This window comes from Lonchura striata, chromosome 33 (genome assembly GCF_050655825.1).
Source record: "Lonchura striata isolate lonStrDom1 chromosome 33, ASM5065582v1, whole genome shotgun sequence".
NCBI lineage: Eukaryota > Metazoa > Chordata > Aves > Passeriformes > Estrildidae > Lonchura > Lonchura striata.
In genome coordinates this window covers 4,107,351-4,131,917 of record NC_140735.1, presented here as the reverse complement: position 1 = coordinate 4,131,917, position 24,567 = coordinate 4,107,351, and the positions used below count along the sequence as shown (strand labels likewise).

The following is a 24,567-nucleotide window of genomic DNA, read 5'->3' as shown; positions in this document are numbered from 1 at the left end:
GTAGGTACATTTAGATTTTTTCTTTATTTCTAAGCTTGGGTCTGCTCTGCTCTGACTCTGGTCACATCTCACAGTAGCCATTAGAGGAAAATATTTTCATGGGTGCCCTAGCACTACGCCTGCACTGACCTATGACAAAGTGGAACAAAACTGCAGCTGTTTTTCTTACAGAGAAGTGGATTCGCCATCCCAGGAATTGTCCAAGTGCAGAAGCTTTGTGCAACCTGACATAGTGAAGTGCCGTCCCCTCCCCAAGGATGGAATTCCTGTTGTGTGGATTCTCTGATGTGCTGGGTGACCTCACAAGGCTTCTGGCCAGAATGTCTGCTGAGGGCAGCCAGGCTGCTGCAGTAGCAGTGACCTCACAGCCATCACCTGGATGATGACAGCACTGTCTCCTGGGCCTGGCTCTCCCCTTTCCTCTGCTCCTGCCTTGTCTCTGCTGGCATGAAGAGTTTTGTCACCAATATCTTGTCGCCAAGGAGCTGGGGCCAATTGCTTCCCAGTCAGACTCCTGGAGCACAAGTGGCTTTCCAGAGCACAGCAAGGAATGAGCCCTGAGGCAGCACCTCTGCAGCGGTGGCCACCAGGCCGCATTGCCAAGGGAGGCTTCTGGCCATGCCCTGCAAGCAGCTACTGCTGCCAAGGTCCCTTTGGTGCCTCAGGTTGTCCCTGCCACAGCTCTCAGCATGGCACTCTGCCCTTGTGCTCGAGGCCTTCCCTGTGCTGGGGCTGGCCTGGGGCTTTTCCTGCAGCGGGACTTGCCCTGCTCATGGCACAGGAAAGGTAGTTCCTGCTGGAGCAGGAGGCTTAGCCTGCAATGGGCTCAAACCACTCCAGCATGGTCCTGTTGACTTCAAAAATTCCTTCCTGGAGCAGAATATCCTAATAGTTGCAGCTCCTATGCTGTGGAGTAAATAACATTGATTAAGATCTTCCTGTCTAATCATGATCAGAATCCATCAGAGCTGTATTTCTCAGAATCACAGAATAATGAGGTTGAAGTGACCTCTAAGATCATCAAGTCCAACCTATGCCCTAACACCTCAACTAGACTATAGCACCAAGTGCCATGTTCAGTCTTTTTTGAAACACATCCAGAGATGGTGATTCTACCACCTCCCTGGGAAGAAAATTCCAGTATTTTATTATTCTTTTGGTGAAAATTTTTTTCCTAATATCCAATCTGCAACTTCCCTGACGTAGCTTGAGACTGTGTCCTCTTGTTCTGTTGGTTGCTTCCCAGTGGAAGAGACCAACCCACACCTGTCTACAACCTCCCTTCAGGAAGTTGTAGAGAGCAATAAGGTCACCTCTAAGCCTCCTCTTCTCCAGACTAAACAACCCCAGTTCCTTCAAATGTTCCTCCTAGGGCTTGTGTTCCAAGCCCCTCACCAGCCTTGTTGCCCTCCTCTGGACATGCTCAAGCATCTCAACGTCCTTCCCAAATGAGGGGCCCAGAACTGAACACAGAACTCAAGGTGAAGTCTCACCAGCACCGAGTACAGGGGAAGAATGACCTCCCTGCTCCTGCTGGTCACACAATTCCTAATGCAGGCCAGGATGCCATTGGCTTCCTGGCCACCAAGGCACATTGCTGGCCCATATTATATCGGCTATCAACAAGCACCCTCAGGTCCCTTTTTGCCTGAACACTGTCCAGCCACTCTGTCCCCAGCTTGTAACATTGTAGGGGATTTTTGTGGCCAAAATGTAGAACTTGGCACTTAGACTTATTAAACTTCATGCTGTTGGACTCTGCCCATCTATCCAACTGATCTAAGTCTCTCTGCAGAGCCCTCCTTCCTCCCAGTAGATCAACACAAGCTCACAGCTTTGTGTCATCTGCAAATTTACTAATGATGGACTTGATGCCCTCATCCCTGTCATCTATAAAAATATTAAATAGAACTGGTCCCAGTAGAGAGCCCTGAGGGACACCACTGGTGACTGTCCCCAGCTGGATGCGGCACCATTCACCACCACTCTCTGGGCCCAGCCATCCAGCCTGTTCCTAACCCAGCAAAGAGTGCTCCTGTCCAAGCCGTGGGCTGCCAGCTTCTCCAGGACTGTGCTGTGGGAGACAGTATCAAAGGCCTTGCTGAAGTCTAAATAACCAACATCCACAGGCCTTCCTGCATCCACCAGATGGATCACCTGGTCATAGAAGGAGACCAGGTTGCTCAGACATGATCTGCCCTTTGTAAAACCCATGCTGCCTGGGTCTGGTACCCTGGCCATCCTGTAAGTGCTGTGTGATAGCACTCAGTATGAACTGTTCCATTATATTTCTATAAATATTTCTGGTATATCATCGCTAATCCTGTGGGACAAATTGCATTGAAGTTCAATTCCACCTGTCCAATCTTTTACACCTCTGAGAAAGTCTGGGGCTGGGATTGGATCCAGCCATTCAGAGGCTCTCTCTTCAAAGAAATTTTAGAAGTCTAGGGGTCCTAGAGGATTTGGGGGTTTCAGGGTGGCTGCTGGGTATAATTTCTCCACCGCATGGCTCAGCAGGAGTTTCTCCAATAAAGAAATAAAGATTTTGCCTGAAGCTCCCACTCTGCCCATGACAGGAACACCTTTGAGTGTCTGGGACATCCTGGCTGTTTGGCAGCCTGGGGACTCCTGGGATGTCACCGTGGGGACCCTGTGAGTGCCTGTGACTGACCGGTGCCTTTGCAGCCCAAGGTCTCCTGGGATGTCACCATGGAATGTTTGTGACTGCCTCTGACAACATGGCGCTTTCCATCCCCAGAAAGCCCAGGGAGGTCTCCATGGAGCCCCTGTCTGTGTGTCTGTGATATTCCAGCTCTTGAACAGCCTGGAGAGTCTCGGAAAGTCCTCATGGAACCCCTCTGAGTGTGTGTAACAAATCTAATCCTAAGAAGGCAATCATCCCCAGCCCCTGTTGCTATGGTCAGTTTCCATGGCAACCATCCCCAGCCCCTGTTGCTGCGGTCTGTCCCTGGGCAGCTCCATGGAGACCCCATGCCAGGAGTGGCTGCCATGGACACCAGCTCAGGCCTGGAGCCAGAGCCTGTTGCCATGGCAAACATTGGCACTTCCATCCCCAGGGTCATGGGATCCCAGAACCACAGAATTTTTGGCTGAGCTGGGTGGGATCCATCAGGATCTTCAAATCCAGCTGCTGGCCCTGCACAGGACACCTCAACAATGCCAGCCTGGGCCTGGCACTGGTGTCCAATTGCTGCTGGAGCTCAGAGAGCCCTGGAGCTGTGACCCTTCCCTGGGGAGCCTGGGCAGTGCCCCAGAAGCCTCTGGGAAAATCCTTTTCCTGAGATCCAAGCTAAGGCTGCCCCTACTCAGCTGCAGCTGTTCCCTCCAGTCTTGTCCCTGGGCGCCAGAGTGAAGAGGTTTCTGCATTCCCCAGGCAGGGACTCACACCCAAGGCTGTTGCCATGGCCTCCAAGGTTGAGAGCAGCTTGCAATCCTGGTTTCCATGGGCCAGGGTTTAGGAATGGGACTCCTCAATTTCCTGCTCCCAGTAATACTGCAGTGCAGCTCGCTGCCCTCCTGCATCCCATGGAAGGCACAAAAGACAAAGATCCTGGGCTAAGAACAATTTACTGGGAACAGGAACCACATAAGGAACAATCAGAAACAGAAACAATATTGAACAGGAACAGAAACAACACTGAACACTGTCTAGGTTCGAGACAGGAATCTGCGAAGGAGGGCTAAAGCCTCCTGTGCAATGGAGAATGTAAACCCCCTGCCTCTGAATTACTAGGAGTTTTAAATCAAAAGGCTCTCAGGCAAAGATATGGGAATGGGAGTAACAATTCTTTACTAGGAGAAAACTAGACAACAATTTAAAAAGGCAAATGCAATCGGTACAAACAAAACCAGTGAAAAAGTCCAGAACCTGAGAATTCGGGGTGCCAGTAGCAGTCCTGCTGGGACGATTGCTCCCCTTGCAGTAGTTGATGAATTGCAGCTGCAGTGGTGATCTTTAGAAGGGTATAGTTTTCCGCTGAAGATCTGGTGGCAGTGGGGCTGATCTTCCTCTGTGCTGGGGTTGCCTCCGAGCTCCGCCACCGTCGCCTCAGCGCGCTCTGGCTGCTTCACCGCGAGTGCCGCCGAAGAGAGCTGCTTCCCTGGGAATCCCGCGAAGAGAGAGCACGAGCTGCCTCTCTCCCCAAAAGCTACCCCTTTATACCCAATAAAAGAGTGCTTGGCTTCCCCCTCTGGGTGGAACATCTCACAATAGCATGGTGTTATGTTACCAGCCCTGCATTGAATCAGTCAATGGCCCACTAACAAACCATTACCTCTTAGGAGCAAAACCGGTTCTTGGAAAAGATAACAAAACCTGCCCAACAGGTTTGCCTTCAACAGATGGCAAATAGAATACAAGCTTATCTTACAACCTAGGACAAACACAGAAATCATAAGAAAAACTATTTACAGGGAAAAGTACATCACCACTGACTGTCTCTTCCCAGACATGTATTCCTTCCTTCCTGGAAAGGATGCCCTTCTCCTTGGGGGAGAGAGAGAGTCCCTTTCCTGCCCCTGGCAATGACATCAGTGTGGGAGTGAATGTAATTACAATGCAATGGCCAGACCCTCCCATCATTTGATCCCACATCATGTCATTGGCAGGGGCAGGAAAAGGGACAGGTGTCTTCCCAGCATGGATCACAGGGAACATGGGTCACGGACTCTTGCCAACATGGGTCCACCAATGGGGGATGAAGCTGGAGCAGGGCACAAAGCTCTTCCTGCAGTCGGGGTATTTGCCGTGCTCTGCTTACCAGTGCCTTGGTTGGTGTTTGGTCAAGTGAGAGTTCCTGGAAAAGCTCTTCCCACACTGGGGACACCTGTACAGCTTCTCTCCAGTGTGGATGTGCCGGTGGGTGATGAGGTGGGAGTTTTGCTTGAAGCCCTGCCCGCATTCAGGGCAGCGGACAGGCCTCTCGGCTGTGTGAATCTGCTCATGCAGAAGGAGATGGGAGCTGGTTTGAAACCTCTTCTGACACTCAGAACACTTGTCGGGCCTCTCCCCTGTGTGGATGCGTTGGTGGGTGACGAGGTGTGAGTTTTGCTTGAAGCCCTTCCCGCAGTCAGGGCAGCGGACGGGCCTCTCCTCGGTGTGAATCCGCTGGTGCAGGATGAGATGGGAGCTAATCCGAACCCCCTTCCGACACCCGGGACACTCGTAAGGCCTCTCCCCAGTGTGTATGCGTCGGTGGACAATCAGGTCGGAGCTGCAGCTGAAGCCCTTGCCACACTCCCCACACTCGTAGGCCCATTCCCCCGTGTGGATCATCTGGTGGCAGAGCAGGTCAGAGTTCTGTCTGAAGCTCTTCCCACACTCCAAGCACTTGTAGGGCTTCTCCCCATCATGAAGCTGCTCAGGGACCACCAGCTCTGAGCTCTGGCTGAAGCTCTGTCCACCTTCCTGGCACATGTTGGGTCTTTCATCCTCAGAGCACCCTAGGCTGGGTTTGTAGCCTCTCCTCCCGTGGGATCTCTGGGGCTTTTCCTCCCTATTGGATTCCTGTTTCATGGAGCTGTTTAAAATGGCCTCTTCCACGAGATTCTGCTGTAGGGCTTTGTCCTCCCTGGTCTCCATCTTCAGCTCCTTGTCTGAGGGAGGATGGACAAGGACAGGATGGGATTTGCCTTCATGCTAGAGGGAAGAGGAAGGAGATCCCCCCAGTACAACCCCTGTAGGACAGCATTGGAAGCGGAGTTGTCCTGCAGCCAGGGGCTATTCTGGACTGGGAGATGTAGCAGGAGTGAGGGGGAAAGGGGTACTGTCTTCCTCCTCACCTGCCTGGGTATTCTGGGGCATTTTCTCGGTTTGAAAAGACAGGTGTCTGCTAGGGAAGGCAGGAGTCTCCCCTTGAAATGGAAAATATTGCCCTCTCCCTCTAAATTATTATTATTTTAAAGTTAAGCGTGTCTTAGGCAAAGATATGAGAATAGTAATAACAGTTCTTTAATAGAAAAGTTTTAAAAATACAAATGCAATTGGACAAACAAACAAACAAAAAAACCAAAAGACACTGACAAAGTCAGAACACAGCCTGACACCCCGTGGGTCAGGATGTTAGTAGCAGTCCTGTTAAATGGTGGCTGCAGTCCTCCTGCAGTGACAGGTGTGGTTATGCTGCAGAAGGGTGGAGTTTTCCTCTGAAGGTCCAGTGGTGTGGTTGTTGGGAATCTTCATGTGTGGAAATTCCTCTGGGAATCTTCCTCTCCAAAGTGGAGAAGAAAAGCTGCTCCTCTGAGAATGCATTGGGAAAAGGCTGGCTGTGGTGTTTGAAGTCTGAGATTATATCCAGGCAGGAATGCTTGGCTCCTGCACCTGGGAGGAGCATCTCACAATTGGATGATGTCATTTTTATCAGTCATGCAGTGACATACAATGGCCCATTAGCAGAAGATATTTCCCGGAGGGAAGATTGGTTATGGAAGAGATAAAGAAAACTGCCCAATTAACAGAAGATAAGCAAATAATTTCTAACAGATGGGAATTCATTACACACCCCCAGCTACATCATGTATTTAGAGGTATTGACCCTTGTTCTGACACTGCAAGATTTGGGAGAAAATACCTCTGACCATTATTTCTCCATTTTCACAGACCTCAGAGAGAACCCAAAAGTCTTCTAAGATGAGGTTTGGAGGCCTCATCACATAAACAACAGGTAGAGGCTCTGGGCTCACTGGTGTGGAGACTGAGGACAGAAAAGGAGTAGCCTGGGAGGGACTGAAGAGTGGTTTCAGAGATGGTGGAGCTTTTCTTCGTAGAGGATATAAGCATGAGAAAGAAATAATGGCACCAAGGGCAACTGGAGAGGCCCAGACTGGATACCAGGAGAAAGAAACTTCCCTCCCAGGGCAGGGCTGTGGTGACACACGTCCCCCAGAAGGAGCTTGGAGCAGCCCAAGGCTTTGTGTGGCCTGGCAGCTCCTGTGCAGAGCCCAGAAGGGCTGGGGCACTGCCCACAGACACCCCAGGCACAGCACAGAGGCACACAGAGATTCAATCAGTCAGGGCTGGGAAGGGGCTGAGAAGTGCCTGGGGCAGAATCACTGCCAGACATTCAAACAGGGCTTCAGGGAGACAAATATGCCAGTTACAAACAGGGAGAGCAGAGGCGGGTGAGGGAAAGAGGTGGAAAAGGATTTGTGCTGCCCCTGCTCAGTGAGGATGCTCAGCTCAGGCCTGGATATAGGTACAGAAGAGAAAACAATGAACACAAAACATCTGAGTCCTAAACAGGCACTAACTGCAACAAGCCCAATTTCACTGAGGTAGGATTTGGATCAAGAGAGCTTGAGGATCTGAGGGATTCCACAGAAGAACTGGCCCAGAGCAATTCCCTGGTACAGGGGCAGGGAAAATGTATAGGCTGGGTGCAGCAGTGAAAAGAGAAAGCCACTGGCCCAGGCAGCTGCTGCCATGTGGGCACAAGCTCTGCCGCCCAGGGGGTCTCGTAGTGCAGGGCTCTGCAGATGGACAGGTAGTGTTTTTAGCATACGATTGTCAGTTTCAAAAATGGAAACACACTGTCTGTACTGAAGTGATTTCAGCATTTATTATAAGGCCTAAAGCATAGGGGCCCATGGGTAGAGCAGGAGCATTCCTGTTGATGATGCTGCAGAGCCAGCGATGGATCTTCTTCCTTTCTTGAGAAGAGATGTTCCTGATGTTCCAGGTCAAGCAGTACAGTCTCACCAACTCAGATGTCCCCTTTTTATACTGTTTTTTGTTCCTTTGGTTTGGTTTCTGTTGGGATTCTTAAGTTGCATGAATGTTAAGGCTCTAATTAGCCCTTACAGTTCTGTCCAGGCTGGCTCGTTTCTGCTTGGGGAGGATGCAGTTTACTTTAGGTATAATACGGCGAGTCGAGTACCATATTTCTTATAATTACCCTTTTAGTTCCATTTACAATATAATAACCAAACATTTTAATAGTATATTATTAACTATTTTGCAACAGTTTCTATCCTATTTTGGACAGTCTGGAGTGAAAGCTCTTCTCCTAAAAAGAACAGAAAGAAAAAGAGCTGTGCAGCACATCCTGCGTTGGAGATGTGCCTGGTGTCCCAGAGGGAATTGTGCGTAGCTTTGGGGACAGTGGTGCAGATGGAGCCCAGGTCGCTGAGGGCCAGGTTGAGCAGGAAGAAGAACATGGGTGTGTGCAGGTGGTGGCCGCAGGCTACGGAGCTGATGGTGAGGTCGTTGCCCAGGAGGGCAGCCAGGGAGATGCCCAGGAAGAGGCAGAAGTGCAGGAGCTGCAGCTGCCGTGTGTCTGCCAGTGCCAGCAGGAGGAAGTGTCTGATGGATCTGCTGATGGACATTTGCGCTGTCTTGACATGGGGATCTGTAAAAAAAGTAATCTTGGAATAGGTGGGTTTGGAGAGGACTTTAAATATTCCAGCACAACTTGGGGGCACATTCCCCCCACTGCCTGTCCAGGACTCTGCCTGGAGCTGTCCCTGCCAGCAGCTGCTTCCCTGTGCCCAGGGCTGGGCCTGCCAGAGCTGCCAGAGCCCAGCCCAGCCCTGGGGGCTCAGCTCTGCCCTGCAGACCCCTCCCAGCTCAGGCACTGCCCAGGGGCAGCTCTGGCTCTGCAGGCTCTGATGGCAACATCGGAGCAACCCTGAGCAGGCTGGAAAAGCAACACAGATGCTGCCTCTAAGGGGCTCTTTGCTGATTTCTGTCACTGCCTGGTTTATTCAGATCTGAGAGAAAACTCTTTTATTTCTCTCCACCTGAACTGAAATGAATTTCTATGTGCAATTTCTCATCCAGGCAACCCAGAGCAGTAGATTCAAAATGCAGAATTTTGCCTTTTATGCAGCCCATGCCTTGCTGTTCTCCCTGTATAATCTACTTGGAAATGTTCTGCAGTCCAATGCCATGCTGGGAGCAGTCCTGAACAATGCAGCATCCCCACCACACAGGGAGAACACTTCCAAGCCTTACCAGCTGTCTCCTTCCAGCCAGATCCTGTCCCCCAGTGCTGTGAGAAGCACCCAGGGCTGGATGAGAGCTGTCCCTGGCAGGCAGCAGAGCCCCTGCCCCAGCACGGTGCCCTGGGCTGCAGGACCCTGCTCTGCAGGACAGCCCTGGGCACCCCGGCTGCTCTGCACAAGAGATAATCAGAGAATGCACTCACAGGGTCTGTGGGCATTGGGATGTTCCAGCTGCAGGAGATCACTCCAGGATCTGCAGCTGCATTGTCCTGCAGCCAGAGGTTCCTGTGCCAAGGGCTGGCAGTGATTCTGCCCCAGGCACTTCTCAGCCCCTTCCCAGCCCTGACTGATTGAAGCTCTCTGTGCCTCTGTGCTGTGCCCGGGGTGGCTGTGGGCAGTGCCCCAGCCCTGCTGGGCTGGCACAGGAGCTGCTCCTGTCTAGAGTTGTCTCTCTGCAGCACTGCCCTTGCCAGGACCTGCCTCTGTGCCAGGAGCCCAGCCCAGCTCAGCAGCACAGACACAGCACAAGGACTTTAATGACCCTCTGGGGATTTGTGCTCAGGTCATGAACATCAGGCCCTGAGAGGGAGCTGCAGAAACCTCTCCAGAACTCCAAGTCAGAGTCCATCCCCAAAGTTTCCCTGAATTTAATGGGCCCCACTGAGGGACAAAACGGAGAAAGTGTCCCCAGGCAGGGCAGAGCAGAGAACTGGAGGCAGTGATGACAGGTGGGGACAAAGAGAAGACAAGTCTTGGTGCCCTGGGGCACAGCAGGGTCTGTGCCACCAAGGGCTGTGAGGAGACACCTTGTGCTGAGGCACTGGGGCCTCCTGGCACAGCCCCAGCCAGGCTGGGCACTGTCACCCCCTGGTCCTGCCCTCAGCATCCCCCACAGCCCACATCCCAGTGGCCTCAAGGATCTGCTGGAAGGAGTCCCTGGGGAGCCTTGGTCAGGAATGGTCCTCGGGGCTCCTTCATGCTCCCAGGGACTGCAGGTTCTTCAAAGGACTTTGGCTTTTGCTTTTGCCTTGGAGACTCTGAGAGGTTTGTGCAATCCTGGCCTCCAATTATCTGCTGTAATTAGTCCCTGGAGAGGTTTTTGTCAGTAAACAACAGAGAGTGGGCTCATTAACACTTCTAGGAACTCAATTATTTTAAGGTACTTGATGTTTCCCTTCTGATCCAGACTCTGTGAGAGGTTTGTGCAATCATGGCCCCAGTTATCTTTATGACCCCCATTAGCTTTAATGAGTCCTTTGAGAGCTTTGTACTGACACTCAGTAGGGCTCATTAATGCTTTGAGATACTCAAGGTCTTTAAAGTACTTTGGAATTTCCTTTCAACACTGAGTCTCTGAGAGGTTTTTGTGCCATCCTTGCCTCCCATTCACTCCTACAAGGAGTCCATGAGCAGCCTGTGTTGGGGATGGTGCTCAGTGGTACCCATTAATGCCTTGAGACACTCTGGGTTTTCCTGTGACTTTGACTCCTGGAAAGGTTTGTGCCATCTCCTCTCAGGCCCTGGGGTTCCAAGGCTCAGCTCCAAATGCACCACGGGGCTCATTAGGATCAAGCCAGTCCTGAAAAACCGTGGCTCTGCCTTGATTTCTCTCGCCTCTAGTGTCATTCATTTAGAAGTTTTCCTACAATATTTATGGAGAGATATTGCAAAGGGCTTCTAGGAAATATGTATTCCTGTTTTAAAGGGTGTCTTTTATTGCTGTTCTTATTACACAAGAGGAGATTACAGCATTCAGTGACTGATATTGATGCTGGGACTCTCTTGAGGAGGTCTGGCCTGTTCAGAAGAGCTGTGCCTGGAGGTCTGACCCAGCATGGATGTGAAAAATGCATATTATATGGCTCTATGCAGATATTCACTATATGTGTCATGCTATATTGATTAGTTGTGCCATATTAACATTTTAAGAGTATGGTAAATGTAGTTTTACAGTTAAAATTAAGCTTTAGTAGTTAAAATAAATATTATGTCAATGGGGTTTTATTTAAGGAATGAGATACTTGCTTTGAAGTAACTGTCACCAAATACCTAAATTTTCCATAGAAGACGAATTTATGGTTTTCTTATCAGAAAAAGCTAATTTCTTCAGGCCTTGCTCAGATTGAAAGACGCTGTGGTTATTAAAGGAAGCAATTGACACATAACAGGGAGAGGTTCTTGTTTTAAATAGAATGTATGCATAACCATGAAATATATATGAATATGCAACAGTGTATTGTTTCAAGGGTGATTCCTTTGTACACAAGGCATGCTTGTTGTGGTTTAAGTGCCAGAGAGCATCCAGAGTCCGTATTTCTTTGGTTTTTATTGTCTTTGTATTGTGCTAACTCAAAATGTTATTACTTTAATTGTAGTATTATTTTAATAACCATTTTATTATTATTAAACTATCAAAAACTCTAAAAACAAGCGATTGGCATTTCTCACAATGGACAACCTTGCTCCACATTCCCCATCCCCATCCTGTCTCTCTTCACTCACCTGGGACCTGCTTTGCTTGGAGAACTGGTTGCACTCAGGCAAAGTTGGCTTTTCCTTCTTTACTTTTTGTAGCAAACGAAAATCCTGAGTTTCCCCATTGAAAACAGACAGCCTCCTCAAGTGTGTGCCAAGCCCAAGGTGCCTCCAAGAGCATTGCAGACCTGCCCTGGGCCAGCAGTGAGGGTGGATCATCAGCCCAACCTGCACTGGGCCATTGCAAGGGACTCTTGCCATGGTCACTGCACTGACCCCACTGCTGGCTTTGGGTGCCATGGCAAGCCACATCTGTTCAAGTTTCCTTGGAAACCAGCCCAGGACCCTTTTCTGCAGCCAGGTTCCATGGCCACTTGCCTGCAGAGCTGCTGCTGCCCTTGGCTGCTGTGGCAGCCCTCAGGACAAAGCGGTGCCAGGGCTGTTCCAGGCACAATTGCAGTGCCACTCCTTGGTGCCACCAGGTGCCACAGCAACACCCACAGGGACCCATTCCTTAGTTTGGTGCCACGGCAACCAATGCCTGGAGGCGTTGTGATGGTTGTTTGCCATGGAAACCTGCCCTGGGCCGTTCCACAAGGCTGCTGTCACAGCCCGGAGCCAGAGGGGATCCCTTGCTGGGCCCTTGTGCCATGGCCACCTGCCCTGTGCCACGCTGGCCGGTCAGGCACCGCGGAACCAGCAGCAAACGGCAGTGCCAGGGCCAAAGGCCAGGTCAGGCAAACAGAAAGGGGCAGTGCTGGGCACTGTGTCCATGGCAGCCCTCAGCGGGTGTGACACCTGGGCCACCTGTCTTGGCAGGTGCCATGGAAACCCCTTGTTGGGACTGATGGCACGGACACTGGCACTGAGACACTGCTGGGCCGGGTGCTGAGCACAGGGCTGAGCACACTGAGATGGTTTTGCTCTTGCTGAGCTCCCACTGAGCCAAGGCCTGTCCTGCCCCTCTGGGCTACACTGGGGAGGGGCTGGGGCTGCGGGGAGGCTGGGAGGGGACACAGCCAGCACAGGTGAGCCCAGCTGACCCTGGGATACCCCAGCCCATAGGACATCCTGCTCAGTGTATAAAGTGGGGGGAGCAAGGAGCAAGGGGAACTTTTGGAGTGAGGGTTTTTGTCTTCCCAGGTAACTCTTAGGCAGGATGGGGTCCTGTTTCACCTGAGGGCAGGGTCAACACCAAAGACACAGGCACCAACTTAGCTTAAGGAACAGTGAAATACAAATCTGCAAAATATTACATAATACAAAATTTTAGATAATACAAATCTTCAAAATAGTACAAAAGTATAAGAAAAGTGAAGGAAAATATCATTAGAAAATAATTCCAAAAGAGAAGATGTTGAAATGATTATCACACAACTCTCTATTTCTTGTTGAAGGCTCTGGAGATTCTTTCTCTGCTTTCAGACAGGCTTGCATTCCCTAACAAGTCCTGCTACCAAATCCTGGTTTCCAAGGCTGGAACAGTGTCTCAGGTTCAGCTGTGTGTGTATTCAATTGCCATCTGTTAAAGGTGGGGGCAGTTATCATTAGGAAGTTAATTAGGAAGCTGACTTTATCTCTTCCATAACCAATCATCCCTCGGGAAATATCTTCTGCTAATGGGCCATTGAGTGATAAAAATGCATGACTGATAAAAGTGCATGACTGATAAAAATGACATCATCCCATTGTGCGATGCTCCACCCAGAAGGAGGAGCCAGCATTCCTACCTGGATATAATCTGAGCCTTGAAACACCACAGCCTGCCTTTTCCTACTGGATTCCCAGAAAAGCAGCTTTCAGCTCCACTGGATTCCCAGAGAAAGACCAGGCCCATCTCCACCACCACTGGACCTTCAGAAGAAAACTTCACCCTTCTTCAGGATAACTGCTTCAACAGAGACACAGCTGTCACTGCAGGAGGACCTCAGCCACCATTTAATGGGACTGCTGCCAACACCCTGACCCACAGGGTGTCGGACTCGGTCAGTAGGGGTTTTGTTGTTTGTTCTATTGCATTTGTATTTTAAAAATTTTCTTAGTAAAGGATTGTTTCCTCAGGCACAGAGGTGAATACCATCCTGTCTTTGTCCTTCCTTGCCAGACAAGGAGCTGAAGATGGAGACCAGGGAGGACAAATCCCCATGCCAGAACCTCATGGAAGAGGCTGTTTTGAGCGGCTCCATGGAACAGGAATCCAGCAAGGAGCAAAAGCCCCAGGGATCCCGCATGTGGAGGGCCTCCAAACGCAGCCCAGGGTGCTCTGAGGATGAAAGACCCAGCCTGTGCCAGGAAGGTGGACAGAGCTTCAGCAAGAGGTCAGAGCTGGTGGTCCATGAGCAGCTTCAGGATAGGGAGAAGCCCTACAAGTGCCTGGAGTGTGGGAAGAGCTTCAGACAGAGCTCTGACCTGCTTCGTCACCAGGTGATCCACACCAGGGAATGGGCCTACGAGTGTGGGGAGTGTGGGAAGGGCTTCAGGTGCAGCTCTGAGCTCATCGCCCACCAACGCATCCACACCGGGGAGAGGCCTTACGAGTGTCCTGAGTGTCCAAAAAGGTTTCACACCAGCTCCCATCTCCTTCTGCATGAGCGGATTCACACAGCCGAGAGGCCCTTCCGCTGCCCTGACTGCGGGCAGGGCTTCAAGCATAACTCCCACCTTGTCAGGCACCAGCGCATCCACACCGGGGAGAGGCCGTACAGGTGTCCCCAGTGTGGGAAGAGCTTCACCCAGAGGTCTAACTTGACCAGACACCAACGGAGGCACCAGTAAGCAAAGCCCTGCAAATGCCCCAACTGCAGGAAGAGCTTTGTGCTGCTCCAGATTTATCCCCCATTGGAGGACCCACATTGCGAAGAGACCTGGTGACCCATGTTCCCTGTGATCCATGCTGGGAAGACACCTGTCCCTTTTCCTGCCCCTGCCAATGACATGATGTGGGATCAAATGATGGGAGGGTCTGGCCATTGCATTGTAATTACATTCACTCCCACACTGATGTCATTGCCAGGGGCAGGAAAGGGACTCTCTCTCTCCCCCAAGGAGAAGGGCATCCTTTCCAGGAAGGAAGAAATACATGTCTGGGAAGAGACAGTCAGTGGTGATGTACTTTTCCCTGTAAATAGTTTTTCTTATGATCTCTGTGTTCAGTGTTGTTTCTGTTCCTGTTCAATATTGTTTCTGTTTCTGTTTGTTCCTTATGTGGTTCCTGTTCCCAGTAAATTGTTCTTAGCCCAGGCTCTTTGCCTTTTCTGTCTTCCATGGGATGCAGGAGGGCAGCGAGCTGCACTGCAGTATTACTGGGAGCAGGAAATTGAGGAGTCCCATTCCTAAACCCTGGCCCATGGAAACCAGGATTGTGAGCTGCTCCCAGCCTTGGTGGCCATGGCAACAGCCTTGGGAGTGAGTCCCTGCCTGGGGAATGCGGAAACCTCTTCACTCTGGTGCCCAGGGACAGGACTGGAGGGAACAGCTGCAGCTGAGTCGGGGCAGCCTTAGCTTGGATCTCAGGAAAAGGATTTTCCCAGAGGCTTCTGGGGCACTGCCCAGGCTCCCCAGGGAAGGGTCACAGCTCCAGGGCTCTCTGAGCTCCAGCAGCAATTGGACACCAGTGCCAGGCCCAGGCTGACATTGTTGAGGTGTCCTGTGCAGGGCCAGCAGCTGGATTCGAAGATCCTGATGGATCCCGCCCAGCTCAGCCAAAGATTCTGTGGTTCTGGGATCCCATGACCCTGGGGATGGAAGTGCCAATGTTTGCCATGGCAACAGGCTCTGGCTCCAGGCCTGAGCTGGTGTCCATGGCAGCCACCCCTGGCATGGGGTCTCCATGGAGCTGCCCAGGGACTGACCGTAGCAACAGGGGCTGGGGATGGTTGCCATGGAAACTGACCACAGCAACAGGGGCTGGGGATGGTTGTCATGGAAACTGACCATAGCAACAGGGGCTGGAGATGGTTGTCATGGAAACTGACCATAGCCACAGGGGCTGGGGATGGTTGCCATGGAAACTGACCATAGCAACAGGGGCTGGGGATGGTTGTCATGGAAACTGACCATAGCCACAGGGGCTGGGGATGGTTGTCATGGAAACTGACCATAGCAACAGGGGCTGGGGATGATTGCCTTCTTAGGATTAGATTTGTTACATACACTCAGAGGGGTTCCATGAGGACTTTCCGAGACTCTCCAGGCTGTTCAAGAGCTGGAATATCACAGACACACAGACAGGGGCTCCATGGAGACCTCCCTGGGCTTTCTGGGGATGGAAAGGGCTGTGTGGTCAGAGGCAGTCACAAACATTCCATGGTGACATCCCAGGAGACCTTGGGCTGCAAAGGCACCGGTCAGTCACAGGCACTCACAGGGTCCCCACGGTGACATCCCAGGAGTCCCCAGGCTGCCAAACAGCCAGGATGTTCCAGACACTCAAAGGTGTTCCTGTCATGGGCAGAGTGGGAGCTTCAGGCAAAATCTTTATTTCTTTATTGGAGAAACTCCTGCTGAGCCATGCGGTGGAGAAATGATACCCAGCAGCCGCCCTGAAACCCCCAAATCCTCCAGAACCCCTAGACTTCTAAAATTTCTTTGAAGAGAGGAGCCTCTGAATGGCTGGATCCAATCCCAGCCCCAGACTTTCTCAGAGGTGTAAAAGACTGGACAGGTGGAATTGAACTTCAATGCATTTTGTCCCACAGGATTAGCAATGGAATACCAGATATATATTTCTAGAAATATAATGGAACAGTTCATACTGAGTGCTATCACACAGCACTTACAGGATGGCCAGGGTACCAGACCCAGGCAGCATGGGTTTTACAAAGGGCAGATCATGTCTGAGCAACCTGGTCTCCTTCTATGACCAGGTGATCCATCTGGTGGATGCAGGAAGGCCTGTGGATGTTGGTTATTTAGACTTCAGCAAGGCCTTTGATACTGTCTCCCACAGCACAGTCCTGGAGAAGCTGGCAGCCCACGGCTTGGACAGGAGCACTCTTTGCTGGGTTAGGAACAGGCTGGATGGCTGGGCCCAGAGAGTGGTGGTGAATGGTGCCACATCCAGCTGGGGACAGTCACCAGCGGTGTCCCTCAGGGCTCTCTACTGGGACCAGTTCTACTTAATATTTTTATAGATGACAGGGAGGAGGGCATTGAATCCCTCATTAGTAAATTTGCAGATGACACAAAGCTGTGAGCTTGTGTTGATCTACTGGGAGGAAGGAGGGCTCTGCAGAGAGACTTAGATCAGTTGGATAGATGGGCAGAGTCCAACAGCATGAAGTTTAATAAGTCTAAGTGCCAAGTTCTACATTTTGGCCACAAAAATCCCCTACAATGTTACAAGCTGGGGACAGAGTGGCTGGACAGTGTTCAGGCAAAAAGGGACCTGAGGGTGCTTGTTGATAGCCGATATAATATGGGCCAGCAATGTGCCTTGGTGGCCAGGAAGCCAATGGCATCCTGGCCTGCATTAGGAATTGTGTGACCAGCAGGAGCAGGGAGGTCATTCTTCCCCTGTACTCGGTGCTGGTGAGACTTCACCTTGAGTTCTGTGTTCAGTTCTGGGCCCCTCATTTGGGAAGGACGTTGAGATGCTTGAGCATGTCCAGAGGAGGGCAACAAGGCTGGTGAGGGGCTTGGAACACAAGCCCTAGGAGGAACATTTGAAGGAACTGGGGTTGTTTAGTCTGGAGAAGAGGAGGCTTAGAGGTGACCTTATTGCTCTCTACAACTTCCTGAAGGGAGGTTGTAGACAGGTGTGGGTTGGTCTCTTCCACTGGGAAGCAACCAACAGAACAAGAGGACACAGTCTCAAGCTACGTCAGGGAAGTTGCAGATTGGATATTAGGAAAAAAATTTTCACCAAAAGAATAATAAAATACTGGAATTTTCTTCCCAGGGAGGTGGTAGAATCACCATCTCTGGATGTGTTTCAAAAAAGACTGAACATGGCACTTGGTGCTATAGTCTAGTTGAGGTGTTAGGGCATAGGTTGGACTTGATGATCTTAGAGGTCACTTTAACCTCATTATTCTGTGATTCTGAGAAATACAGCTCTGATGGATTCTGATCATGATTAGACAGGAAGATCTTAATCAATGTTATTTACTCCACAGCATAGGAGCTGCAACTATTAGGATATTCTGCTCCAGGAAGGAATTTTTGAAGTCAACAGGACCATGCTGGAGTGGTTTGAGCCCATTGCAGGCTGAGCCTCCTGCTCCAGCAGGAACTACCTTTCCTGTGCCATGAGCAGGGCAAGTCCCGCTGCAGGAAAAGCCCCAGGCCAGCCCCAGCACAGGGAAGGCCTCGAGCACAAGGGCAGAGTGCCATGCTGAGAGCTGTGGCAGGGACAACCTGAGGCACCAAAGGGACCTTGGCAGCAGTAGCTGCTTGCAGGGCATGGCCAGAAGCCTCCCTTGGCAATGCGGCCTGGTGGCCACCGCTGCAGAGGTGCTGCCTCAGGGCTCATTCCTTGCTGTGCTCTGGAAAGCCACTTGTGCTCCAGGAGTCTGACTGGGAAGCAATTGGCCCCAGCTCCTTGGCGACAAGATATTGGTGACAAAACTCTTCATGCCAGCAGAGACAAGGCAGGAGCAGAGGAAAGGGGAGAGCCAGGCCCAGGAGACAGTGCTGTCATCATCCAGGTGATGGCTGTGAGGTCACTGCTACTGCAGCAGCCTGGCTGCCCTCAGCAGACATTCTGGCCAGAAGCCTTGTGAGGTCACCCAGCACATCAGAGAATCCACACAGCAGGAATTCCATCCTTGGGGAGGGGACGGCACTTCACTATGTCAGGTTGCACAAAGCTTCTGCACTTGGACAATTCCTGGGATGGCGAATCCACTTCTCTGTAAGAAAAACAGCTGCAGTTTTGTTCCACTTTGTCATAGGTCAGTGCAGGCGTAGTGCTAGGGCACCCATGAAAATATTTTCCTCTAATGGCTACTGTGAGATATGACCAGAGTCAGAGCAGAGCAGACCCAAGCTTAGAAATAAAGAAAAAATCTAAATGTACCTACAACTATAATAAAAGGAACACTGAGAATTCAGAATGAAAACCTTCCAAAACATTCCTTTTTGCCCCACCCAATTTCCACCAAAACACAGTGAGACAAAATCTTAGGCCTTCAATCAAATAACCACCACTCAAATAAATCAATTCTCAGTGTTTCTCCACCCCTCTGTCCTGCAGGGGCTGGCCGGGTTCCATTCCCTTCACCCCCTTCCCTGTCCGGCACTCCTGGCCCACCTCAGCCTCGGCCGCATGGTTACCCCTCCCCAGCCCAGACTGTGGCTGGGCAGGGGAAGATTGAACTCTTCACTGACCGCAACAACAGAAGAGACTTCCCTTGAGAATTCTCTGCTTTTAATCCCCTGTGTCCTCTGAGGTGTGTCCAATGCCTTCAGTGGTCACACCAGGTGTCAATATTCAAATCTGACCACTGATTGGTTTGGCTATAACTTCCCAGGAAAACTCACTTTCTTGTCAACATATGACAATCCCTCTTCTTGATGTCTCTTGGAGTAATCCCGTCTGGACTGGGAGCTGAGATTTTACTCATCTCCTGCACATTTTTCTCCATTTCTTTTGCCATAACTAATTCTCTGAAAGCACTATTGTCAGTTTTCCCTTAATTTGGAAGTTCCCAAGGCTATCAAATGTTCCAGGTGTTCCTGCTGGGCCTTAAAAAGTTGTCTGGGTGGGATTTCACAGGACAAACACTATGTCATTCAGGATAATTTTAGGAAGTTTGGCCCTATCTAGAAGGAGCAGGTCCTGGAAGGGAAGAAAACTACTTTTCTTAAATGCTCTTCTTTTCATCCACTTTTGAAAAAGTCTTCATGGTCCTTTTTCCTGGCTCCCCATTTTGCTCTTTGCTTGCTTGCTGTTCTTATCTGGCTTACTGATTCAAGACTGATCAGAAGCAGTCCTCTGCTCATTGTTGAATGCATCTCCTGGTAAGAGCTTGAAGGCCCTTGGGAAGGTGTTAATTGTCCCAGCTGATAGCATTTCACTGAGGGTTCTGAGATAATGGGCCTGCAGCTGCCCCTCCCTCTGTCTCTTAGTGTTTCCCAGCTGTTGTTGTCCTTATCAGGGTGGTGACTCATCTTGGGATCTGTTTTCCTTTCAGCCCCTGGTCTCCCAGGTGTCTGACTCCTCTCAAGATCAATGTCCAAGTCCCTTCTCAGGCACGCAGTGGCTCTCCTGGTTCCATGACTCATTCCAGGTTCCTTATCTACCTCCTCAGATGGTTTCTTGAGCAAAAATCTCCTTTTAGTGCTGATTTCTTTAGCTGTTTTTGCTTGTGATGTGTGTTCTTCAATGAGTTTATTGATTGTTTTTTTCCCCTCAAACTGGGCCTCCAATCTTATCAGTAGTTCTTCCTCCACTTTAGTCCAGCATCTTTTGTGGGCTTGGAAGTCTGTTTTGGGTGGGAAACAGCGACCATTTCCTGATTTCTCACCCATGAGTGTCCTAATCTTTTGGGTTGTCTCAGACCAATTTTTGTCTTGAAGTCCCTGCTACATACCTCACAGATCCACTCCCTGGCTGAAGCCATTTCTGCTGTTTCCCTGCATTTAGGAAGGTGACAAACAATGCTGTGATAATAACTCATCTCTTACTCACATTTAGCACACCGAAAACAAACCCTCCTTTTCCCATGGACTACCCTCAGATGTTCAATCAAGCCCAACACACAGTTCACCCAGGAACCACAGGAAGGATAAGGTGGATTTTGGTCAGGAACAGTCATGGTAACAATGTCTGCCAGTGTCTGTTGCCTGCATTTCTATGTCTGAGCTGGGGATGTCTCTGGTAAAGTGTCCTTCTGCAGCTCAGAGGTGATGTTTCTGGTGTGCTCTCAGTCTCACACTCACCGTTTCTCTTCTCATTGTCAAGCACAAACATTTCCCAGTTCTCAGAAGGCAGGTCTTCACTCCCACACTTGGCCATGGTGCAATCTATTGATACACCTCAGGCAGCCTGCTCAAACCCTCCTAGCTTGCGGAAAAATGAACACATTCAAAGTTCTTCACTAACAAGTGCAAGTTATCAAACTCTAAGCTCACCAGAGAAGCCAATTCACGTTCTGCCAAACTGGGGGATGTTGAGGAATTTTTGCAGGACAATGGACACATTCAGCAGATGCACAATCCAGGCTTCTGGTAACCAAGTAATCAGTTCAAGGACCAAGGACAGTGAATCCTTGTAGACAGAAGAAGAGTCAGCAAGAATCAGCAAGTTGTCAGCGAACTTTGAGAAAGTGAAAAAAAAACAGGACTAAGGGTCGGCCAGATGACCACAGCAATACATGTGTAGAATTAGGTTATCCAATTAGCGTTTAGTCTTTGATTTGTGGACAGTTAGGATTGGTCAATGATGTATTAGCTAGAGGGACATGGACATTAGAACATTTAAATATATAGTTTTATAGATATAAAATATAGTTTTCTTTATAATAAAGTTTGCTTCACTAGATCACATGGATCATGGAGTGATGTCCCGTTTCTGATCCTCTGTGAGACATTCATTTTGAAGAATTAAGAATTTTAGGGAAGTTAAGATGATAGATAAATTAGATGTTGCTGAGTTAGCAGAAGTAGATAAATAGGCTTTGTTCATAGTTAACAGTAGCCGGATCCATTAAATCATTGTTTGTCAATTTATGTTGGGGTAGCTGTGCTTATCATTGAAAACAGAATGCGATAAACATGTTATAAATGTGAATCTCCAAGTTATTAGTTATTAATTTAATAAAATGTATTAAATGTACCAAATATAAATTTTGAGAAAAATGAAAAAAAGCCGCTATAACAGTGTGGAGCCCGGGATTGCCACCGGGTAAGACACAGGTTTGACAGATGCAGCAGAGTGTCCTCTATGCTTCACACCGACCGTCCTCTTTGACTGATTTTTACAAGATTTTTCTTGCCTGAAGCAGAGTCCCTTTTCTTCCTTTCTGGAGTGCATGTATTCATGTGGAGTTCTTTTCTCTGTGGCAAGTTGAACAATACATGTCCAGAGAGTGATGAACACCTGTGTTTGCAGTCCCAGAATTCAGTATTGAGATGTACTTCCCTGATGGCTCTGACTATCTCAGTCTCGGATATTTATCATGTATTTATCGTCCGGGTGTTTCTCGGACAACCTTGATGCATGATCCCTCTCTGGGCTGGCCACTTGTGTTTGCTTGTAAATAAAGTCCTCCCTCTCTTGTCCAGGTGGCTTTGACATGGTGTTGCAATCGCTGTTGCTGGCTTGTGCGATTTAAAAACTTCTTATAAGAGTATAACTTAACAGCAGATAACTATAAAATAGATGACAATTTTATTTGCACGAATTATCCTACACACATATAACAGTCCTAATGATTCCATGAGGCCTTGCAGTGTCACAATGGTCTCCATGGTTCCACAGGCCCCACAGTGTCATGTGACTCCTCTGTTCCATGAGTCCTGCAATGTCACAATGGACCTTTGGACCAATGGACCATGGGGGTTTGCAGTGTCACAACGGTCTCCTTTGGCTCCACAGTGTCCCAATGGAGCACTGATTACAGGCAGCCTCTCTGTGTTACCCTGGAGCTTTGTTTCCGTGGGGTCTCGCAGTGTCCCAATGGAGCCTTGGTTGGATGGGGCCTCACAGTGTCACAATGATGCCTACATTCCACTGAGGCACACGGCGTCACTAGGGTCCCCTTGCTTCCATGAGGCCCAGCAATGTCACAGTGGTGTCCATGAATCCATGAGGACTCACAGTGTCCCAATGGTCCCTTGGTCTCACATGGCCCCACAGTGTCACAATTGTCCTTTGGTTCCATGGTTCCTGGTCTGGTGCATTCCCCTCTCCCCTTCTCAGGCCACCCTGCCAGCTGAGAAATGCTCACTGGATCAGGGCCTTGGCCAGCAGCCCCTGGGCTCAGATCCTCTGGAGCTCATCACAGACACTGTCTGCTCCAGGCTCAACCCTTCATCCCCTGGGGAGATGCCAAAGCCTCCACAGGGAGCATTTCCCTTTGCTCAGGGGAATTTCTCACAGGTGCCTTGTAGTGACTCTTTGTGTCTGTGTGCACACAGGAGTGCCTGTGATGAGAGAAATGTGGCAGAAATGCTGCTCTCTGAGGGGTTTGATTGCCTTGGATAGCTGAGCCAGTCAAGCCTGTAAGTAAGGTTAAGTCATGTCACCCTGAATCTTAAGATTTTCTAAAGCCTTCTGAGTTTACATTCTGTTGGAGAACCTTCCCACACAATTTCTGTGTACAACAAATTGTTTACATTCTTTTATGGGGGTGGAGAAACTTGATGTACTAGTGGTTTGTCCAATGTCTTTGGAGAGGTGGCCCATTCACTCTCCAATCCAATGTCACCTTCGGGAGAGTATAAAAGTTGGAGTCAGAGAATAAACTTTTAGCTTTACCTTGCAAATAGCAGGTGGCTCGCATCGTGCTTTCACGTGTCTCATAGCGACAAAATCACAAGCTGTAAGTGAACTTAAATGCTGATAAGAGTTGTTATTTTACTAATTTGTCAAACTTAATAGAAGTTATAAGCGAAGTTGAATATTGTTAAGTGTTATTCCACAGCTCTGTTTAGCTTTTAGGCTGTATTCCTTTTATCCTTGCCCTCACTGTCCTTTCCTCACACACAAACACACACAAACACACACACACACACACACACACACACACACACACACAGAAAAACACAAACACACTGACACCGGGACAGTTCTTGGCTCATTTCTGGTTTGATTGCCTGGGTTTTGTTTGGTTTTGTTGCTGCTTTGTTCCCTTGGTGTGCCTGAAGTGTCCAGTCAGGAGCAGAGTGACTCTTGCCAAGGAACTCTGTGGTGCTGTCGCTTAATATTAACTCGGTTTTATGCTACTCCCCTGCTGGGGATTTTTAAAGTGCTCTCAAGCCCTCATTCATAAGAGGGTGAAGGAGCCCATGCCAAGCTCTGGCCCTGGGGGCACAGGGATGCTGCTAGGGGGTCCCTGTCTCCCTGTTCCAACTTTGACGGCCCTGAGCCCCTGTCCCCGTGTCAGGCTCTGGGGTTGATCTCCTAGAACATCCTCAGGGGGAGGCTGCGGCGCCAGGGGCAGGGGGAACAGGGGATCCCACGGTGCATGAGCAGCTTTGGACTTCTCTGGGAGGAACTGTGAGTGGGAGCTGGGTTGAAGTGACCTCCCCAGTAAGGTCACAGAGCCCCTGAGATGTCACACTGCCTCCTGTTATGTCACAGCCCACCCTGAGATCTATCATATCCCCTTGTGGTGTCTGAGCACCAATGCTGGTCTATCACTCTGTGATGTCATACACTTGTGTTGTGATGTCACAGAAGACTCTGATATCACAAAGTCAGCCCGTGTCACTATCCTCTAGTGCAAGCAAGAATCATGATGGTTTGTTTTCCTGATCTCAGAGTGCAAAAACCACATAGAAGGGATTTTCAGTATTAATCAAAACAAATGCACCTTTTATTGAGTGCCCACAGCAAATGCCGTAGAAGGATTAGAAAGGAGATAAAGGGTAGAAAGAGAGAGAGAAAAAGAGTGGAGAGGAATAGCTATGAATGGAGAGACAAAATCCTCATGCTCCAGCCCATAGTTCCCTCTTGACATGTCAAGGAGAATCTCAAAGACTTTAGTTAACTCAGGGCTTTTTTTTAATATGTTGAGGAAGCAGGTACAGGACAGTGGAGAATAAGTCCGTTGAGAACAAGTACAGACAGCCGTGTTCCAAACAGGACAAACCAGCCCCAGCTGTGAGCAGTCCTCATTGATTCAGGATTGCTTTCCCTGGGAAACCAGTCTTGGTGCAGCGAGCACATCTGCAGGTAACGCTTGGCAGACATCCCGCTTCAGTCAGGCCATCACCTCTGTGTTAAAATCTTAGGGGTCTCAGTCTCAGTCCTTGGGGGGGCCTTCAACCTCCGTCCTTGATGGCGGTCGTGAGGCAGATGAGGGATCTTCCATGGGGGGTCACCAAAGTTCTCCAAAGCGAGTGGTATCTGGCCAAGAGGTGGGCAAATTCATGGGGAGCAGGGATCCTGAAGCCAGTGTAAGTGTACAGAGCAAGCTGCTAATTGCCAGTCCCTGCTCAAAGTGGTGCACCGTGTGCACA

At 49.8% G+C, this 24,567-nt stretch overlaps 2 protein-coding genes across 2 annotated transcripts; one reads left to right on the top strand and one right to left on the bottom strand.

Annotated features, from left to right (window-relative positions):
* Positions 1–4,780: 4,780 nt before the first annotated feature.
* LOC144247993 (uncharacterized) lies at positions 4,781–6,699 on the bottom strand. The gene is made up of 2 exons (XM_077789797.2): positions 5,806–6,699; positions 4,781–5,619 (listed from the first exon to the last, which is right to left on the bottom strand). The coding sequence occupies exons 1-2, from the start codon at positions 5,825–5,827 to the stop codon at positions 4,781–4,783; spliced, it is 861 nt and encodes a 286-aa protein (XP_077645923.1). The 5' UTR covers positions 5,828–6,699.
* Positions 6,700–13,405: 6,706 nt separating this feature from the next.
* On the top strand, positions 13,406–15,033 carry LOC146764507 (uncharacterized). The gene has a single exon (XM_085564496.1). It carries the CDS (start codon positions 13,558–13,560, stop codon positions 14,212–14,214), a length of 657 nt encoding a protein of 218 aa, XP_085420622.1. The 5' UTR covers positions 13,406–13,557; the 3' UTR covers positions 14,215–15,033.
* Positions 15,034–24,567: the final 9,534 nt, after the last annotated feature.